This window comes from Drosophila virilis, chromosome 2 (assembly GCF_030788295.1).
Source record: "Drosophila virilis strain 15010-1051.87 chromosome 2, Dvir_AGI_RSII-ME, whole genome shotgun sequence".
Taxonomy (NCBI): Eukaryota; Metazoa; Arthropoda; class Insecta; order Diptera; family Drosophilidae; genus Drosophila; species Drosophila virilis.
The window spans coordinates 13,108,906-13,129,790 of NC_091544.1; the positions used below are offsets into that span (position 1 = coordinate 13,108,906).

Sequence of the window (20,885 nt, forward strand, 5' to 3'; positions counted from 1 at the left end):
TGACGTTCCAAAACGACATAACTCCGCGCGGAGATATGACGTTCCAAAACGACATAACTCCGCGCGGAGATATGACCTTCCAAAACGACATAACTCCGCGCGGAGCTATGACATTCCAAAACGACATAACTCCCGGGGAGATATGACGTTCCGAAACGACATAACTCCGCGGGGAGATATGACGTTCCGAAACGAAATAACTTCCGGGGAGATATGACGTTTCAAACGACATAACTCCCGGGGAGATATGACGTTCCAAAACGACATAACTAAGCGCGGAGATATGACGTTCCAAAACGACATAATTCCGCGCGGAGATATGACGTTCCAAAGCGACATAAGTCCGCGCGGAGATATGACGTTCCAAAACGACATAATTCCGCGGGGAGATATGACGTTCCAAAACGACATAACTCCGCGCGGAGATATGACCTTCCAAAACGACATAACTCCGCGAGGAGATATGACGTTCCAAAACGACGTAACTCCCGGGGAGATATGACGTTCCGAAACGACATAACTCCCGGGGAGATATGACGTTCCGAAACGAAATAACTTCCGGGGAGATATGACGTTTCAAACGACATAACTCCCGGGGAGATATGACGTTCCAAAATGACATAACTAAGCGCGGAGATATGACGTTCCAAAACGACATAATTCCGCGCGGAGATATGACGTTCCAAAGCGACATAAGTCCGCGCGGAGATATGACGTTCCAAAACGACATAATTCCGCGGGGAGATATGACGTTCCAAAACGACATAACTCCGCGCGGAGATATGACCTTCCAAAACGACATAACTCCGCGAGGAGATATGACGTTCCAAAACGACATAACTCCCGGGGAGATATGACGTTCCGAAACGACATAACTCCCGGGGAGATATGACGTTCCAAAACGACATAATTCCGCGCGGAGATACGACGTTCCAAAACGACATAACTCCCGGGGAGATATGACGTTCCAAAACGACATAACTCCCGGGGAGATATGACGTTCCGAAACGACATAACTCCCGGGGAGATATGACGTTCCAAAACGACAAAATTCCGCGCGGAGATATGACGTTCCAAAGCGACATAAGTCCGCGCGGAGATATGACGTTCCAAAACGACAAAATTCCGCGGGGAGATATGACGTTCCAAAACGACATAGCTCCGCGCGGAGGTATGACATTCCAAAACGACATAACTTCCGGGGAGATATGACGTTCCAAAACGACATAGCTCCCGGGGAGATATGACGTTCCAAAACGACATAACTCCGCGCGGAGATATGACGTTCCAAAACGACATTACTCCGCGCGGAGATATGACGTTCCAAAACGACATAACGCCGCGCGGAGATATGACGTTCCAAAACGACATAACTCCGCGTGGAGATATGACGTTCTAAAACGACATAGCTCCGCGCGGAGATATGACGTTCTAAAACGACATAACTCCGCGCGGAGATATGACGTTTCAAAGCGACATAACGCCGCGCGGAGATATGACGTTCCAAAACGACATAATTCCGCGGGGAGATATGACGTTCCAAAACGACATAACTCCGCGCGGAGATATGACCTTCCAAAACGACATAACTCCGCGAGGAGATATGACGTTCCAAAACGACATAACTTCCGGGGAGATATGACGTTCCAAAACGACATAGCTCCCGGGGAGATATGACGTTCCAAAACGACATAACTCCGCGCGGAGATATGACGTTCCAAAACGAGATTACTCCGCGCGGAGATATGACGTTCCAAAACGACATAACTCCGCGCGGAGATATGACGTTCCAAAACGACATAACTATGCGCGAAGATATGACGTTCCAAAACGACATAGCTCTGCGCGGAGATATGACCTTCCAAAACGACATAACTCCGCGTGGAGATATGACGTTCTAAAACGACATAGCTCCGCGCGGAGATATGACGTTCTAAAACGACATAACTCCGCGCGGAGATATGACGTTCCAAAGCGACATAACGCTGCGCGGAGATATGACCTTCCAAAACGACATAACGCCGCCCGGAGATATGACGTTCCAAAACGACATAACGACGCCCGGAGATATGACGTTCCAAAACGACATAACTCCGCGCGGAGATATGACGTTCCAAAACGAAATAATTTCGCGGGGAGATATGACGTTCCAAAACGACATAATTCCGCGCGGAGATACGACGTTCCAAAGCGACATAACTCCGCGCGGAGATATGACGTTCCAAAACGAAATAATTTCGCGGGGAGATATGACGTTCCAAAACGACATAACTATGCGCGAAGATATGACGTTTCAAAACGACATAACTCCGCGCGGAGATATGACCTTCCAAAACGACAAAACTCCGCGCGGAGATATGACGTTCCAAAACGAAATAATTTCGCGGGGAGATATGACGTTGCAAAACGACATAACTATGCGTGGAGATATTACGTTCCAAAACGACATAACTCCACGCGGAGATATGACGTTCCAAAACGACATAACTCCGCACGGAGATATGACCTTCCAAAACGACATAGCTCCGCGCGGAGATATGACGTTCCAAAACGACATAACTCCCGGGGAGATATGACCTTCCGAAACGACATAACTCCGCGGGGAGATATGACGTTCCGAAACGATATAACTCCCGGGGAGATATGACGTTTCAAACGACATAACTCCCGGGGAGATATGACGTTCCAAAACGACATAACTATGCGCGGAGATATGACGTTCCAAAACGACATAATTCCGCGGGGAGATATGACGTTTCAAAACGACATAACTCCGCGCGGAGATATGACGTTCCAAAACGACATAACTCCCGGGGAGATATGACGTTCCAAAACGACATAACTCCGCGGGGAGATATGACGTTCCGAAACGACATAACTCCCGGGGAGATATGACGTTCCGAAACGACATAATTCCGAGCGGAGATATGACGTCCCAAAGCGACATAACTCCGCGCGGATATATGATCTTCCAAAACGACATAACTCCACGCGGAGATATGACGTTCCAAAACGACATAACTCCCGGGGAGATATGACGTTCCGAAACGACATAACTCCCGGGGAGATATGACGTTCCAAAACGACATAATTCCGCGCGGAGATACGACGTTCCAAAGCGACATAACTCCGCGCGGAGATATGACGTTCCAAAACGACATAATTCAGCGGGGAGATATGACGTTCCAAAACGACATAATTCCGCGCGGAGATACGACGTTCCAAAGCGACATAACTCCGGGCGGAGATATGACGTTCCAAAGCGACATAACTCCGCGCGGAGATATGACGTTCCAAAACGAAATAATTTCGCGGGGAGATATGACGTTCCAAAACGACAAAACTCCGCGGGGAGATATGACGTTCCGAAACGATATAACTCCCGGGGAGATATGACGTTCCGAAACGACATAACTCCCGGGGAGATATGACGTTCCAAAACGACATAATTCCGAGCGGAGATATGACGTTCCAAAACGACATAATTCCGCGCGGAGATATGACGTTCCAAAGCGACATAACTCCGCGCGGAGATATGATCTTCCAAAACGACATAACTCCACGCGGAGATATGACGTTCCAAAACGACATAACTCCCGGGGAGATATGACGTTCCGAAACGACATAACTCCCGGGGAGATATGACGTTCCAAAACGACATAATTCCGCGCGGAGATACGACGTTCCAAAGCGACATAACTCCGCGCGGAGATATGACGTTCCAAAACGACATAATTCAGCGGGGAGATATGACGTTCCAAAACGACATAATTCCGCGCGGAGATACGACGTTCCAAAGCGACATAACTCCGGGCGGAGATATGACGTTCCAAAACGACATAACGCCGCGCGGAGATATGACGTTCCAAAACGACATAACTCCCGGGGAGATATGACCTTCCGAAACGACAAAACTCCGCGGGGAGATATGACGTTCCGAAACGATATAACTCCCGGGCAGATATGACGTCTCAAACGACATAACTCCCGGGGAGATATGACGTTCCAAAACGACATAACTCCGCGGGGAGTTATGTCGTTTCGGAAGGTCATATCTCCCCGGGAGTTATGTCAGAATCATCAGAATTTTTTTAAAATCGAGGTCGGTGCGAAAATCGAAACTTTTTCGATGATTTTTTTTAATATCTCGGGTAATAGCTCCGCGCGGAGATATGACTTTCCAAAACGACATAACTCCGCGCGGAACATATAAGAGCTATAGAATTGATATTTTAGATGTAGGTGCTCCTAGTGCCTGCGCGGATCAAGTTTTTTTTTGATAATCGATAACTTACTCCGTTTCCAAGCAATCGATAAATACGATATCGAAATCCTGTTTCTTGAGCAATTTTGGTAAGCAATAAGAGCTAGAGTCACGAAACGTGATATGTTGCTTCTAAAATAGAATATATATGTATATGCATTTGATGTTGAAAGAAGAGGGTTCAGGGTATCCCCTAGTCGGTAGCTCCCGACTAGAACCTCTTATTTGTTTTTTACTTTTGGCTTTGCTCTGCGCTAAGTAAACAGAAAGTTAGCGGTGTGTTTGGCCACGAATTATGCAGATAATAAAATGAGTCTTCAAATGTATAATCAAGTTGTGAACGGCCAGCCCTTTGCTATTGTCCGGTTGCCAGCACAGTTTATCCTCGTGCTTGCTGGCCGTAATTAAGGTCCGTCCTTGGCTGGAGTCCGTTCAATGGAAGCGAAACTTTTTTATAAGCGATATAAGCCCGGGGTAAAAACATGTCAAGGACTGCGGCCATTGAGTCGTCATTTAAGCGAATGCTTAGAAAAGATTGCCATAAAATCGTTTCAACAATTAGCTGGCCATCATTTCTAGTGCTTCAAAATGTTTCCATTTTCGTTTTTATTTTTATTGCTGCCACAGCAACAGCAAGTGCAACAATTGCCATTTACCGACCACAGGTGCCCCGTGCGGCACACAATGAAATGTCTCAAACAATGGTCCATCATAGCTATAACCGTAGAGAAACTAAAAAAAAATAAACTAAAATAAAGCAAACTTAACTAAACTAAATGCTGCTTCCGCACGGACAAACAGCTGCAACTTGTTAGACTTCTGCTAGTTTTATTTGTTTACCCTATACATTTCTTTAGTTGGGTATAATATGCTGGCGAGTCTCGCGAAAACATACCGGAAACTAAAATTCCATAAATCAAGCAAAACATTAAGCTAACAATTTTTGGGGATTACAAATTTGATTATTCTTGTTTTAAGCAATCTTTAAATGTTAAAGCAACTTTATAAGCGAGTTTCGCGGATTTTAAGCTTAATTATTTTCATTTTCATTTTGAGCTATCATTAAATGTTAAAAATATCAACTTCTAATAATTTAATATTTTTATAATTTTAAAAAGATTTTTTATTTGCCTTTATTTGTTTTTAACACGAAGTTTGGATACAAACAATTTCGGAACTATATAACGCTTAAGTAGTACATAAAAAATAATATATAAAAAATTAAATTTACATATTATGATTTACAATTTGCAGCGCATATCAAAGCCTGGCAATGAAGAAATTTTAGTTTTTACAAAATGCCATGAAAAATATGATTTTACGCGCTGCTTGGCAGTTGTCGCCGCCAACGCTGGCAGCGCCTGTTGCCGTGATACCATAAAATAAATGTTGCTGCCCCGCTGCAATTGCTGGCGGCGCAAAGTTGCCGTCATATTGTCAACTTCAACCGTTGCGTTCTGTTGTGTTGTGTTTTGTTGCTACCGAGCAACAAAATTAACTTTTACGCTTTATTACCGCAAAGATGGCCAAAGAAAACAATGCTCGTACCGCAAATTGTCCGGCTGTGCGGCTGCCTGCAAATCTCACTGCATTTTGCATTCTTTGGGTTGTATTGTGCTGGCGCCGCCGACGCTTTTTAGTCGTACGCATCCGGAGGCCATCAAAGTTGCCGGAAGCTCGTCGGCCAGTCATCAACTCAATTACATTTGCGACCCGCACGCCGACTTTGATGTTGCCAAGCCGCCCTCTGCCAGGCGACAACAACAATTGCAGACGCGACGCATTGTTGACTGATGGCATAGACATCTAAACAAGAAGCACAATAAGCGCGCCGTTGTTGTCTTTTATCCGTCTGTAGCTCCAGCCACAGCCACAGCCACAGCTCCTGTTCCTGTTTCAGATCCTGCTCCTACCCCAACTACTGCTGCAGCTCCATTGTGTGCTGTCGCGTGTGACGGATGCGACAGGAAGCGCACAATGTCTTGATAGCAAAGCGTAGACTCCACAAAAACGCAATCCGCACCATTCACTACACCGCTCTCTCCCTCTCTCTCTCTCTCTCGCTCTCTTTCTTTCTCTGTGTGTGTGTGTGTTTCGATTATTTAGTGCTTCCCCTGGCGATAATCTATGGCGACTGCAGCAACGGAAATATTTCACAGAGATTAGCACAGCAAGCCAACATTTTGATTAGTTGCCAACGAGCCACCAACTACTCAATCTGTAGGTCATTAGCGAGCTTATGCTTGTACCTGCATTTCCAATGCAAATTGAAATGATTGGGAAACTGCATGGGGGCGGCAAGCGCTCAGCACCAGCTGATCCTCAAGCGGATTATCCAGGCAGAGATGCGTCTGAGCATGCTGTAGATGTGTGTCAGTCCGCAGCCAATGCTGCCCTGCTTGGCAATTGCGACAGGTTTCCAACCTCAACTGCGGCTGCTCCACTGTGAATTCAACTCCTAAACATAGCTGCTGTGTGGTACTCAGTTGTCCAGTGTCGTGATGCAAATGCCACTGCGTGACTCCCAGGTGATGGCAACTGGTGAACTGCAGGTGGAGTCTGGCTTTAGTTTCTGCCACGTACAGACAGCGACCCGCATTACGTAAGGTGCCCAATGCGCTGAGGTTCGAGTGCTGCAACCTGTCACAAAACAGCCGACAGACAGCAACAGGTGAGAATGGATTGATATAGCTACACATAACAAATGGTCTCAATAAAAATTCGAATTGTTTATAACACAAATGGCGCTTAGTCAATGAAATGGAATTCAGAAGTCTGACCGTTATTTCTTCCAAGTGGTCTTCCACTCACCTAAGTTCTGGACTCACATGCCGCATATACCAATCAAATGGATGGCACTGCCGTTCAGCCTTTATCAGTGCCGGGTCGTAGGGTTGGACTGGGTGGAGATTCAATGGAATTTGCTTGGCCGCCGGCTTGAAAGCGTAGAACAAATATTTGTACTCGTCCAGCCAGGACTCGGCTATGATTTTTGAGTTGCTGCAGGATAGAGAAGTTGGAGAAGGCGCGACCAGTATGTAAGCATTCGCATTGCGTGCTGGGAATGTTTATATTAAAAGGTACCTCGGCACGCAAGCGTCTGGCTGAAATAAATTGAAAAATACCAAAGGCGAGCTTTTCACACCTAAGCCAGTCACCCAAACAGCAGTCCGAAACAAAACAAAAAAAAAAACAAGCCTGATGTGTTTGACTAGATGATACCCTGTAGCCGGCGCTGAACTAATTCAATTAACAATCCTCCTTACATTGCAGACACTCTGGGAAATGTACTTTTGACTCGTGTTCAGAGTATAAAATAAAGAATGAGAATGTAAAACTTTCTTAATTTGTATGTTATATTCAAAAACCTATTTTTGAACTCGATATGTTTGAAATGGGGTGAAAAAAAAAAATTCGAATATCTATAATGTCTTAAAAAGATCGGAAATGCTTCCTTCTGACTGTTACATATATTCGCAGAAAAACATGATGCCCATTTTACCCATGTCCAATGGGCTCAGGGTATAAAAAGAGCAAACCTTCCCCTGGTCATTTCAACTTACCGCAAATATGTCGCCTGGGTGCTGTCCAGCTGGTCCTCGTCGAACTGAGGCGGAAATTCAAAGGCATGGCGCACTCGAAAAATATGTCCGATTCGACTGCAGGGCACGATCTCAATTTGTCCGCCGCAAAGCCACAATTTAATGGCAAGCTCAATGGACTCGCCGCCCCAAATCTACAGACAAGGGAAAACCCCAAATTGGAATGAGATTTTTCTCTGTAGTTTCTCTTTCTCTCTCTCTCTTTCTGTCCTCAATTGCTTTTTCTCTGTGCGACACAAAGTTGTGTGTCATTGCTTGACATAAGCAATTAGCACACTTGCCACAAGCACTAGTTAATTAGGCGCGCTTACCTCCAGGTGTGGATTGAAGCCGTGCAGCTGGTGGAACCATTCGCGTGAGATCATCAGTATCCCACCCGCAAAGGTGGGGCTGCTATATGGCCACTCCGGCAGCTCCTCTACAGCCAGCACACGGGGCAGCCAGTGGAAATGCAGGCTCCAATCGAAACCACCTTTCAGCAGCACATTCCCGGCTAGATAGCTCAAGGTCTCGGGTTCAATGGGATCCAACACTGGGCTGACCGCAAGCATTGAGTTCAGCGCCAGCCTATCCAGCAGGGGTTCCAGCCATCCATTGTTGACCTCACAATGACTATCGAGAAACAGCAAGTAGTGGCCACTTGCCACACGAGCGCCCTCGTTGCGTGACCAAATTAGTCCCATGCGGCGCAGATTGCGTCTGAAGATAAGTGTGGGGCGCCTCCGTGTGGCACAAACAAGAGTCATGACCCGTTCAAGGCTCTCAAGCAATGTGACTAAAAATGCAGAGCTATATCAAAACGATTGCTTATATTATGAACATTTCCAAAGGCTCACCATCCCCGCTGCAGTCGTCTATGATGATGAGCTCGTGTAGATAGTCTTCCGGGGTACGGCTGACCAGCGTCAGGATCGTTCGCAGCAGCATGGAGCGCGCCTCATTATAAAAACTTATCACAACGCTCAGTTGGGCAGCTGAGGCATGAGGCAGCGCGTAGTGGCGAGCGTTGCAACTGTGCGGCAAGTAAAACAGATACCCTGCACCAGACTGCCCATTAGCATTCGTCATTATTTAAATACTAAACTAAACAACATTAGCTGTGTTAGAAATTAATTAAAAATATGCAAACAAAAATGGAGGTCAGCAATTGACTCTTATCAATAATTTGAAATGAATTATGGCGAAGTAGAAAAATGTGAACGAGGGCAGTGAATATTCTGTTAGGCAGACAACTCTCTCTGTTTATCATGTAATACCCATGCCACAAATGTGTGCTGCTTGTTACAAATAAGAGCGCTAAGCCCATATACCCTATCTCAATTATATTAATGGGTGTAGGGTATATTTGAAAATGTTACTTGGTTGTACCAACCTATCATGCCGCGTCGCTGGCAGTGCACGCACTGCCGGCAAATTGTCACTCAGCTGGCGATTGTATTGGAAAAAGTCATCCGGCTGATCGGGCGTATGCGCGATAAACTGCCAGCTCAGCTGTTGCTGCTGCAAGATCAACTGAGAAAACACACATCAAAGTTGTTTACAATTATAACAATTGCTTAACACTCACTTGACTGCTTGCAAATTCATCGAATACGCCAAGACGCAGCAGCACAACCACAAACTGCAGACCCAAAAAGGCCAAGATGCAGACCAGGCAACAGCGCAGCCGGCGGCGCAGGCTGCCCGACATCGCAGCGTACTGACTGGGTATGCGCCATGCTGCCAGCGAATGCGCTAACCCATAACGCTTCACGCTCGGTCAGTGAATGCGCGTTGTAATCGAATTTCTAGACAAATAAATATCAGCTGCAAAGTGATATATCAGGTGTTTGTTATTTTATTTACCAATAATTATGTCGTCATAAAAAGCTGAAAATTGAAACCTAAAAACTGGCTTCGCACATGTCTCTATCCCTCTAATTCTCCTCTGTCTCTCTCTCTCTCTGTCCCTCTCTCAGTCGCCCACTGCCTCTCCCTCCGTCTCTCTCCCTGCCACTCTTTCTGTCTCTGTTTCACTCTCTTTCGCTCTTGCCCACTATCTAACTGCCTGTCAAAACTTGTTACTGATAAATCGCTCGATAAGTTTGGCAAATATTTGTCTGCAGCTCGCAAGGTGTTAATTGCACCACATGAAATCTATATATTACCTGTCATGCGTCTCATTTTAGTGGGTGTATATACATAAACAAGTACACGCATATAAATATATATATATATACCTTTTATAAATGAATATTTTATCTGTAATCATTTGTAATCAATGCCAAGTAAACGCTGTTTGCGTTTACAGTTACCAAAAAACATTAAGTATTTCTCTAACTGAGTTTTAGACAGAGATGGATTAAAAAAATATCTTTTTATTATTTTATGACAATGCTATTTTGAGATTACTGTTACTTTAAAAAATCAATTACTTCATTAAAGAACATTTAGCATTTGTATGGAAGAAGTGTTTTTAAATATTTACATTATGTAAAATGTACATGTATTGTATATATGTATGTGTGCATTTAATATGTGTGTATATGCCAAAAAATGAACTCTAACTTTAAACGAAATTTATATATAGTCTTAAGCGCCGTTTTCAGCGTTAGCTTAATAGATATCAACACTATTTTAAGCCATTTAACCAGAGAATTAGTTCAATTAGGCTGAAAATAAATTATGACTTAATGCTTATCATAGATTTTACCAAAAGTTTGGCCAATATATATCAATTTTTTATGGGCTTTAGCCATAAATGGAACTTTAAATGTGGAAACATATTTCAAATTCAAATATATGAGTACACATGACCCTTAGACCCTTAGCCTTCTGCTCTTTGATGTGATTTAATTTGAAATTGTTAAGCAAAGCGGAAGTAACTCATTCACTTAGCAACAAAATCAGAAGCTACACACAAACAACCTCCCACCTCCCCGCACACACACACACACTAAATTGGAGTGTTACTTCCGCATTGCATTAGAGTACAGATGCTGTGAGTTGTAGCTGCTGTTGCTGCTGCTGCTGCTGTTGTTGTTACTGCTACTGCTACTGCTACTGCTGCCGTCCAGTTGCTGATTGACTTACGTGTGCCTCGTTTTAGTTTTCGGTTTGTCGTTGTAAATTTGTTGCCCAGGTTTTACGTGCAGCGGAAATGCATTTTCCCAGTCACGTACCCAATGCCAGACCCGGGCCAGACAACTCCGCAGACCAAGTCCAGCTGTAGTTGCTCTTGTTATTTCTGTCCACAGGTTAGCCAAGAAATATAGCCGAATGGCGCATCAGCGACGGCCAAAGATTCAGATTCCCGTTTTACCCTCTGAATATTTTCTCTATTCTCTTCTTTTTTTTTTTGATTTTCTCTGGTTTTTCCTTGTTTACTCGGCACGCCAATTTATTAGACGGCGCGTGATCCATGTTTGCGTCCATGCTCCATAGATTAAAGTGCTTTTTAATGAATGCAGCAGCAACAAGATCTAATTGTATGCAGCGTCGCGTGCCCAGCTTCATAATTAAATAGGCTATGCTCAAGGGCGGGATGGGATCTGTGGAGGATGGCGGCAAATTCAATATTCAATATGTTTTCAATTTGCCATTGTTGGCAAATGGGCGTGGCAATCGCATCAAAGGCAAAAGCGAACGCAAATGCCGTGAAGCAAATAAAAATAAAACGAAATTATGTCAATAAATGAATTATAAGGCGCACGCACAACGCAGCGTATACGCAATGCCCAAGCTCAATCTAGTCGAAGCTTCAAACAGACGACAGAGCGCTTAATGGCCATGTAAGTGTGTGTCTGTCTGTGTGCATGTGCGTGTGTGAGTGTGTCTCTCGCCATGATTATTATTATATTGCCACTTACACATGCCTGCGCCGCAGTGTGTGTTATGATAATGTTAACAGCCGAGCTTCTAAAATTTTATTACCAGTCGACTTATGGAACTTTGAAAATAATAACAACAGCAGCGAAAGTGTTTCTCTGTTGTCTCTTTCTCACGCCTCGCGCATGAAACAATTCCAGACTCTTGCTTTGGCCCATAAAGAATATTGAGGAAATTGCTTTCTTTGCACTCAAGGCTCAGCATTCGGCCAGGCCGCACTCATTTCGAAATTGTTGCGTATTATCGTAAAATTTTATACACACACACACACACACACACACACGCTCACACAGCCAGATATACGCGCACAGTCAGGACGTGCACATACATACAAATGCGCTTACGTTTTTTTCGACGATTTACTTTGCTTTGTTTTCACTTTGCGGCCCGCCGCATTTTTTTTTTTTTTGTTTGCGAATATTTTCATTGAGGTTTTTCTTTTTGGGCATATTTGCCGGGCACAAACGCGCTTAGTTCGAAATACGCATGCAAATATGTTGGAAAATATGTGAAAAACAAATTAGTTGGCAGCGGAATTTTTATGCTCTGTGGTTGCGTCTCTTACAATTTTAAATATTCAGTCCAAATTATTTGATTAATTTAAGTGTGCGCCAAACAACAGTCCAAACATTCAGCTGCAAATTTCGTTAGAATATCAAGTTCTTAGAACATAGAAACAAGCAAAAAATCGAACAAAAAGAAAAATAATAATAAAAATAAGGAAAAACGTATAATTTGAATGATTTCCCATTTGCAGTGGGCATAGCAAAGAAGCATTTTAATGATGTTTACACAGTTTTCATGTGCCATTCCATTTACGGGCATCCATGTCTGCTTTTCCGGCAAACGTATTATGTGCTTTATTTCGATTGACTAGAACTTTTCACTATGCCCGACGGAGTACTTTAGTTGATGACATTATCGCTACAATACAAAAGGTTTCTTTTTGCCATCCACAACGTAGTCCTTGTTGCTGTTGTTGCTGTTGTTGTCGTTGATGTTGCTGCCACTTCATTTCTGAGTTTACAAAGTTTTTTGTTGATGAAACAAACGCCGTGAGCCAGCAGACAGGCAGCACACAGAGAGCAAGAGAGAAAGAGAGACAAAGACAGTCAGTCGGTCCATTGAATGCCTCTGACATCATTCATGATATAAAATGAAACCGGCAAATGTGAGGGTATCTAAATACAAGAACGTGCCCCGCCCATTAAATATATATTTGCCAAGCCGTAATTTGACAGCACATTTTTCATTAATTTAATTGAACACTTCGCAATTAACAATATTTCATATTTATTTAATCCAAATGTATCAATCGAAATCAAATCAAATTTCAGAACAATTTTAAAACACGTTATCCTCCAGATTAGTCTCTAAGACTTTCGATAGCGTCGCGCCTATATAGATATTCTTCTTTAGCAGATTTACATAGACATCCGCCGAGCTAGCGTTGGGGCAGTTGTGGCCTAAAAGGTTCATGCCACAGAAACTGCCCCTCGATACGTAGGGCAGTCCAAAGGTTTTCTCACATTTTTTGGTAATTTTTTTGTTTTCGACACAGTCAATCCCAGGGGTGACCACCATACCGTTGGGATCGTTGATGATTTCCTTGCAGCGATCGCTCGGTATTAGTGAGGCAAGTATCTTTTTCGGAGAGACCAGATTTTTATCCCAATTCCACTGCTCCACTTTCTCCGATAATGGCACGGGGTTCGTGCAAATAGGTGGCTCTCTTACAAACTGTGCTCCCAACGCGTCCTGCAGACTTAAAAGCGTCAGCATGTCCGCAGTTTTGGACATTGTGAAATCTTGAGTGTCCGTTCTATTGGCCACTTTATGTAATGAGCCATCGCTCAATTTCACAACGACATCTGTCGCCAGTTTATCGTGCATGCACATTTTGACCGTGAGCACGGTCTGGCTACTCACCACAAGACCGCTGCAAAATAATTTGTCTTTAATGAGAATACGCGCCACATAAACACTCAATTCTTGAAAATTATCCGTCTCTACATTGACATTGAGAATTGTGTTTTTTTGACGACGCCTATGGGAATGCTGGCTGGCCGCGTGGCTGGGAATATAACCAAAATGGGGCACCCAATCGCCCGTCCCATAAAGCTTACGAACCTTTTTCGACTTTATCAAAATCTTTTTTTGGGCCACAATGGAACTGGCGATTGCCAATAGCAGCACAAATCTTAACAATGTAGACAACAGCATTCCAGCAATGGATCAAATATCTGAATTGATAACAGTCAGAAATGTTTCAGATTGCACTCCTGCAGAGTATATATATGTGGATCACAACGCTGTATAAACAAAGCCACAATGTCGGCGTAGTCAAGAGTTCCTTTCGTATGTACTCCATTTCAAAAGAACTTTGTTCTATTTGTTATGCCTGAGCTATGGCCTAATGAGCGGTATCGAATTGATTTATCTTACCCATTTAGCTTGCTTTTAATGTAAAATCAAAGTGACTTACGTTATTCTCAAAGTAAAGCTTAAACTGTTTGCGAATTGTAACGCGGGTTTTCTATTTCTAACACTATTCTCAATCCTCAAGAAAAAAACAAACAAAAAAAAACATTTTAAAAATGATTGTATTATATCCTTGCGCATACAGAAAGCATCATATAAACTGTCTCGACCGATAAGAATTTCTAAATATTCGAAATATATTATAAGCTACTCGCTCAGAACATGTCATCCTCTATGTTGGCAGCGACAATGTTTGCAACGCTGTTTCTTCTTACTTGGGCTTCATTAACGACGGCGGCATACAGATCGATGCCAAACTTCTTGGGACAATTGTGACCCAGCAAGTTGATGCCGCAGATCTGGTTCTCATAAATGAGCGGACTGCCAAATGTCTTTTGACATTTGTCTGTGCGCATCTCGTTCTTAACACAGATCATCCCATTGGTCACAATGTTGCCGTCCGTATCATTCAATTGCTGCCGACACTCAGCTAGGGGCAGCACCTGGGAATGTTGATTTTGCACCACACGACGGCTTTGACTGTATGTGGGCAGCTCCACATTCATATTAGCCTCCAGACTGCCCAAACAAAGCTGTGCTGTTATCCTTACATTTGGCACGGGTACCCTTAAAATCAGCAGACTGACTACCGAATCTTTATCCTTAATGGGAAATGCGTCTGTGTTCAGGTTGTACAACCCGATGGTCTGATCTTTTGAGGTCTTGACGGTATAATTTTGGGCTTGTCCATGCCTGTAGCAGGTGCCAGCTGTTATGGCAACTTGTTCGGTCAAAAGCGTTCCAATGCAAACGAATTTGTCGCCATTGTATATCCGTACCAGTAGATCATGCAGCCGTACAAGTTCACCGTTTCCTATCATTTCAACCATCGGCTCGTCCGTACCTGTCCTAATCATAATCCGTTTTTCCGGCGGATAAGTGGGCCGCGGTAATCGTTTATAGTCTTGTTGAACCTTGTATTTATGCTGTGGCCTGTAATCGGACAGCATATACCGATGGTAATGCATTTTCGTATTCGCTATGTTCAGCTTGAGAACGATAAATATTGATAACGATAATAGCCACAGAGTAACTGTTGCCATTGTGGAAGCTCTAATTTTGACTGTCAACAACGTAATTAGTTTATATATATTTCCAACTCTTAGCCGTCATTCGTTACACATATTTTAGTCATGGTTCAGCGTTCGCTTTAGCTTATCTATTTATGTAACAAGTCTGAATGAATTTAGTTTACAGCGTAAACTTTTTCAATAATATTTACGTTCTCGTTAATAGAAAGATAAGGATTGAATATATTTAATAGTATACCTATAATCGAGAATACTGAATATCTTTGTAAAAGCATACCTTAACGGGCAAATATGAGATGTGTTATATAACATTTATATAAAAACTTCTCCAACTGGTTGTTTCTATAAATATAATTTTTTTATATTAGAAGTCTGAGTAGCTCAAAATAGTTTTGTATACAAAAACTCAAATTTGTCTTGTGATCTTCATGGGGATTATGATATAACAGACTGATGTTGAAAATATTTTGCCCATTTATTAAGAAGTTTAGTAAACTATTAAAATGAGAAGTTATATATTCATTTAACAAAAAAAAAGGTTTCATAAACAGAGTTCTTAAAGTGGACATGGCTTTATGGACTCGACTGTTGGACCTATCGGGAATATATATACACCACATGGGCTCGAAAATGTCTCAATGGATGTATTTCACAATATTCTGTTACCCTGGGCGAAGAGTAGACACATTCATTTTAACTGTGGTTTTCACTGGCTTTAGCTGTGTCCTTTTCGTTGTTGCCGATTCATTGAAGGAACCTGTGCCTGTTAAGGCTCTAAGTAAGTCCGTTGCCTTCTGTATAAATGGTATGGTATGCGGTATGGCATAGTAAACATCGACCATTTGATTGCCCTCCAACTCATCGCAATGCTCACCATAAATATTGATGCCGGCCAACTGACTGTCAATGATCAGCGGATCGCCGGCGCGTGTGCTACAACCTCCATTCTTTCTGTTCCTCACACAGAAGAACTCTTTGTCAAAGGGAATAGCAATTTTGCCGCTCTGCTCAAAGGAGGCCTTACATTCCCCGAAATCTACCACCTTGGTTTTAAACAGGGTAATAGCTTGGGACTGAGAATCCAAAAATGACATATTCACAGTTCCGCCCGGTTTTGGCATTTGTTCAAAGAGCTTTATATAGCGAATCTTCCGATGCATCTTCTTCTTCAATCCCAAAAGCGCTATATCGTGGATATTTCCGCTCTCATGTTTGCTGGTGGGCAAATAAAAGGCCTGGACATTCGCGACCTTCCGCTTGGGTCTACCGAATTTAGTCCCAGGCAACACAGACATCTGCTTGGCCTTGTATTCGCGCGTCGGCTCAATCTCGTTGCTCAGGAAACAGCGGGACGAGGTGATGACCATGCGGTGTGAGATAAGAGCGCCGCTACAAAAAACCGAGCCCTTGTATAATACGTGCACATAGTAGCTTTTATGCACGTTGGGATCGAATGTTGGCAATCCGGCACTGCGAGCTACAGGTTCTCTACGATCCCGTTCAGCTAAAATATCACGATTATAGTCAACGTGCATATTTTGTTTATGCGCTCGATTATAATAGGAAGGCCGATGAAATGACTCCATATAACGCTTCAGCCACACTCCAACAACAATCTGCGCACTCAGCAGTAATAACAGTAGCACACATTCGCCTTTATTCCGTTGCATTTTAATTGACACTGATTGTGAAACTGAATCTGGAGCTTATCAAGTGCTACGGTGAATATCCATATAGCAGCCATGACCAAAGTCATGCTTTAGCAAAACATTTTTATTTAGTCACGAATTTAGATATTAGTTATGTCATATGTTTTTATATTTTTTATATGAATGTTTTTATGTATGTGTGTACGTACTTATGTATATATGAATGTATGTATGCATGTATATGTATGTATATATGTATGCTTGTATGAATGTGTATGCATAATAAATATGTATATATTCACGAATATATGTATGTATGTAAATATATGTATGTATGAATGTGTGTATGTTTGCTTATGTGTATGTTTGTGCGTACATGTGTGTATATATGTATGCATGTATGTATGTGTATGCATGTGCGTATATGTGTGTGTCGGTATATATGGGGTACATGTTTCTATACATAGTTTTGTGTTAGTGTTAATGAGAAAATGAGAACGTGGGTATGTATTGAAAATTATGCAAGTTAAAAAAAATAGAAGTACTGCCCTACTATGCAATTCTCATAAACTCAAGTAAGTCTCAGAGGCTTCACTTCAAGAGGACAATACGGCTTTAACTATGGAGTAGACGGCAGCTTGAATAATAGAGGAGACGGCAGTTTCTACTATGGAGCAGACGGCGGCTTCACCTAAAATCGGGCACGTATTATTATATGTATCAACTTTTACAATCGTATGCATATTTTCGTTGATTGAATTTAAACATATTTTCAAATAAAAGACTTGAACTCTTCTAGAACAGGTATTTTTTTTCCCACCGTTAAAATTGTAATATCTACAGAATTTATTACATAACTTGCCACGGGCAAGGCCGGGTATTACACGCTAGTATTTAAATAAATATACAAGTTTGTATATCAAGCTATATCGGACGAAAGTATTAACGGTAACAATAATTACGAGCCCTACGGATGTTGATATTACTCGACTGCTAATGTGAATAAACATTGAAGGTAAAAACAAGTCGTAATCGTTTGTTTAGCTTTCACGCTGAAAGTTACAATAAAAAAACACTTGATTTGACGCTAATTGGTTTATGTGGTATGACAGGCAGATGGTTCGCTTTAAATATAAAAAAAAAAAACTAAGCATCAATGACTGACATTTAACTGGCTAAATCCAAAGGGGCTGCAATGTGCGGAAGCTGCAAAAGAACTTTGTAACGAAGTATATAGATAATTAATTTACGTTGATTAAAGTTGCCAGTCACAGTACAGATGGCAAAGGAGGCTTGGTAAAGTGAAGCTTCTTGCCCAGACAGCCGGAAATTGAAGTGTTTGTAATGTGTGCAGGCAAGGAACTGGGGACCAGGCCAGGCATAGGAATTACCAACTGCCGGCGACTGCGTCTAATTGATGGGCAGCAGTCAAAGCCGTTTTTATGCAAATGCTGCATACGCTTTAAAGTTGGAAGCCAACTGACTGACGAGCTGCCTCCGCTCGGGCACACTCATCAATTATTTAGAATATGTTACACTTGGCACATAACTTCACAGACATATGCTTACAAGGCTGTAAGTCGAGTCAGCCTCGACGTCAGCTCTCCGTCCGTAATTGCCGGTCATTATGCTTAAGGGATAAGGTACTTCAAGACCTGGGCACAGAAAAAACGTATATATGTGGAAACTGGAGCCACGCACCAGCCGCCGACGCCTGCAACAGGAATTAAGTTTGAATTTAATTGAAAAATGCTGAACGGGGAAATACCCTGTGTTAAACAGCTATTTCTCGTTTTTTTTTTTAATCAATTCAGCATATTTCAATATCATATTAAACTAAAAATTTAGCGAGGAGCTTATGAAAAGCTAAGATCTTTATAAAGTTAGAGCTCATTTTTGTTCGTATTGCATATGTGCAATTTTGATACCCGGCGAATGATTCGGCTCATGGTTGGAACCAGCTTCTTGACTTAAGGTTCGATTCACATCCCCAAGCCCAGGCTTTAATAATATTTACAATTGTCTCGTCCACAGATTGAATAAATGCAAATCCTAAGGTTGAAGTTAATAGTAAAAATAAATTGAACTTCTGATTTCGTACCAATTCTGTGTTAAGCCAGTTTGAAGCCTTGGTTACGAAAAGGCTGCTGGTTAATTCAATATCCCTTCCGATTAGGGTATTCTTGACATCGTATAGAACGAAGGACATACATCTGGAAATGTTTTGTGCCAAACTGCGAAGATATTTATTAGAAATCAGCTGCAGAAAACAATTTTCTTCGAACTTCCATTAAGCAAAAGAAAACTTTTATATTTAGCTTGGATTATTACAAAATATTCAGAAATCTCAATTAGTTGATGTATTCTAGGAAATATTTTGAAAAACGAGGAGCTATAAAAAAGATCTTTAAAAACGTATGTTAAATGTATATGTTAAATGTTCTTTCATTCCTTCTTGATATTTTCTAAGAATATTGTTGGCAACATATGCACAATTTCGAATGATTAGTTGTGTGCATGCATTTGCTAGAGTAATGGATACTCTCCTCAACAAAGTTTATGCTCACTAAAACTTTTGGGAACGTAACTGGGAATAGATACACCAATTGCATTTACTTAAGTATATTATACCCTTTTTTGTGCCTATAATATATGCAATTTTTCTTTCTACATCCCATATAGTTTCAAGAAAAGTCTGTGGGATTCCCATAGAATCGCAAACTGACTTTCAGCCTGCACTTGCTGCAGTATATTATACCCGATGTTAGCCACGCAATGCGTACAGGGTGCGAAAAAAGGCCAAAACACTGTGTATATATGCCTTACACGTGTTTTAGGTCCTCACTTGACGCATCGCGCTGAAATTTATGCGTACGTGCTCAGCTGAAAAACGTTGCCGACGACAACCCCGGGTCATTTATTATTAGCTGTGAAATGCGTGCCCGGATGCGGGCAATGGGCAACGGGCAACGCACATTGCCCACAAGCTACCCGTCTGCCTGCGTTTTTACGGCCTGCCTGGGGTTCAACTTGCGGGTTGGCCAAGAAAAAGCAAAGCTGCCCTATATATAACAATTTTATTTGCATGCTTTAAAAGGCTGCCAACAGAAGGTGTGGAAATTAAATTGACACCTAAGGATTTCATTATATTGACTTGAAAATTGAATTTAACAGCTGTATGTGAAAGTTGAAATTATGCGTATTGACTATGCAAATAATTTGAAACTGCAATTAATTATTAAAATTGATGCTACGAAATGTGTGCAGTTAAATTTAAGTTGTCGTATTTGATGAGTGTCATAGACACACACACACCGGCTGCATTTTCTGTGCTACAGTCGACTGAAAATTAAATGTCACTCATACGCCATGTGTGCCTGGTAAAAACGTAAATACTTGGCAAGCTGCTCCTGCTGCTGCTTCTACTCCTCCTGCTTCTGCTGCTCGCTGCTTTACAGCTCATTATGCAACATGACGCAATTTGTAAAAAAAAAATAAAATACGAGCAATGGGCACGGCAGCCCAGCATTATGTGTGCCGTCTTCTTCTTACTTTCCCTCTGGATTTTTGCAAAGCTCCGTTTTTTTTTTCAGTTTTGGCAAAAGGCAAAATTCAATTTTGCCATCAAAAGTAAAATGCTTTAAAATGTTAACAGCAGTAAAATCAAAGCCAGTTTCATGCAGCTCAGTTACAGGTTTTGCTGCAGGGGCAGTTTTCTGTGTGTGTCCTGTGCGTGTGCGTGTGTCTCTGTGTGTGTGTGTGTGTTTGGCGGCCTGTTTGTGCATTTGTCTTAAGCTGTTTGGACATGCTTCCAAAGAGAGACCAAGAGCGGACTACAATGAGCGCTAACTGCTGCAGGCAGCGGCATCTTCTTTGATTGCACCACTCGAGTGTGCCCGTGCAGTTGCCCGCCCCTGCCCCCGCTTCTGCC

General features: G+C 42.4%; 4 protein-coding genes across 7 annotated transcripts; all 4 read right to left on the minus strand.

Annotated features, from left to right (window-relative positions):
- Positions 1-5,393: 5,393 nt before the first annotated feature.
- LOC6629684 (putative polypeptide N-acetylgalactosaminyltransferase 13) lies at positions 5,394-9,637 on the minus strand. Of its 4 annotated transcripts, XM_002053946.4 has the most exons (8): positions 9,434-9,635; positions 9,239-9,378; positions 8,703-8,878; positions 8,178-8,641; positions 7,828-8,000; positions 7,076-7,264; positions 6,514-6,904; positions 5,394-6,398 (listed from the first exon to the last, which is right to left on the minus strand). In XM_002053946.4, the coding sequence occupies exons 1-8, from the start codon at positions 9,554-9,556 to the stop codon at positions 6,390-6,392; spliced, it is 1,665 nt and encodes a 554-aa protein (XP_002053982.2). In that variant the 5' UTR covers positions 9,557-9,635; the 3' UTR covers positions 5,394-6,389. The 4 variants fall into 4 exon arrangements, with proteins under 4 accessions (XP_002053982.2, XP_032292215.1, XP_032292210.1 ...); XM_032436319.2 differs by having other exon boundaries at positions 5,395-6,904; XM_032436324.2 differs by lacking the exon at positions 7,076-7,264 and having other exon boundaries at positions 5,394-6,904; positions 9,434-9,637.
- Positions 9,638-13,009: 3,372 nt separating this feature from the next.
- Positions 13,010-14,079, minus strand: LOC6629683 (uncharacterized). The gene has a single exon (XM_002053945.4). The coding sequence runs from the start codon at positions 13,954-13,956 to the stop codon at positions 13,078-13,080; it is 879 nt and encodes a 292-aa protein (XP_002053981.2). The 5' UTR covers positions 13,957-14,079; the 3' UTR covers positions 13,010-13,077.
- A 350-nt stretch (positions 14,080-14,429) lies between these two features.
- Positions 14,430-15,317, minus strand: LOC6629682 (seminase). Its single transcript, XM_002053944.4, has one exon. The coding sequence runs from the start codon at positions 15,315-15,317 to the stop codon at positions 14,430-14,432; it is 888 nt and encodes a 295-aa protein (XP_002053980.2).
- Positions 15,318-15,761: 444 nt separating this feature from the next.
- LOC6629681 (trypsin) lies at positions 15,762-16,990 on the minus strand. Its single transcript, XM_002053943.3, has one exon. It carries the CDS (start codon positions 16,973-16,975, stop codon positions 15,968-15,970), a length of 1,008 nt encoding a protein of 335 aa, XP_002053979.1. The 5' UTR covers positions 16,976-16,990; the 3' UTR covers positions 15,762-15,967.
- Between the last annotated feature and the right edge of the window lie 3,895 nt (positions 16,991-20,885).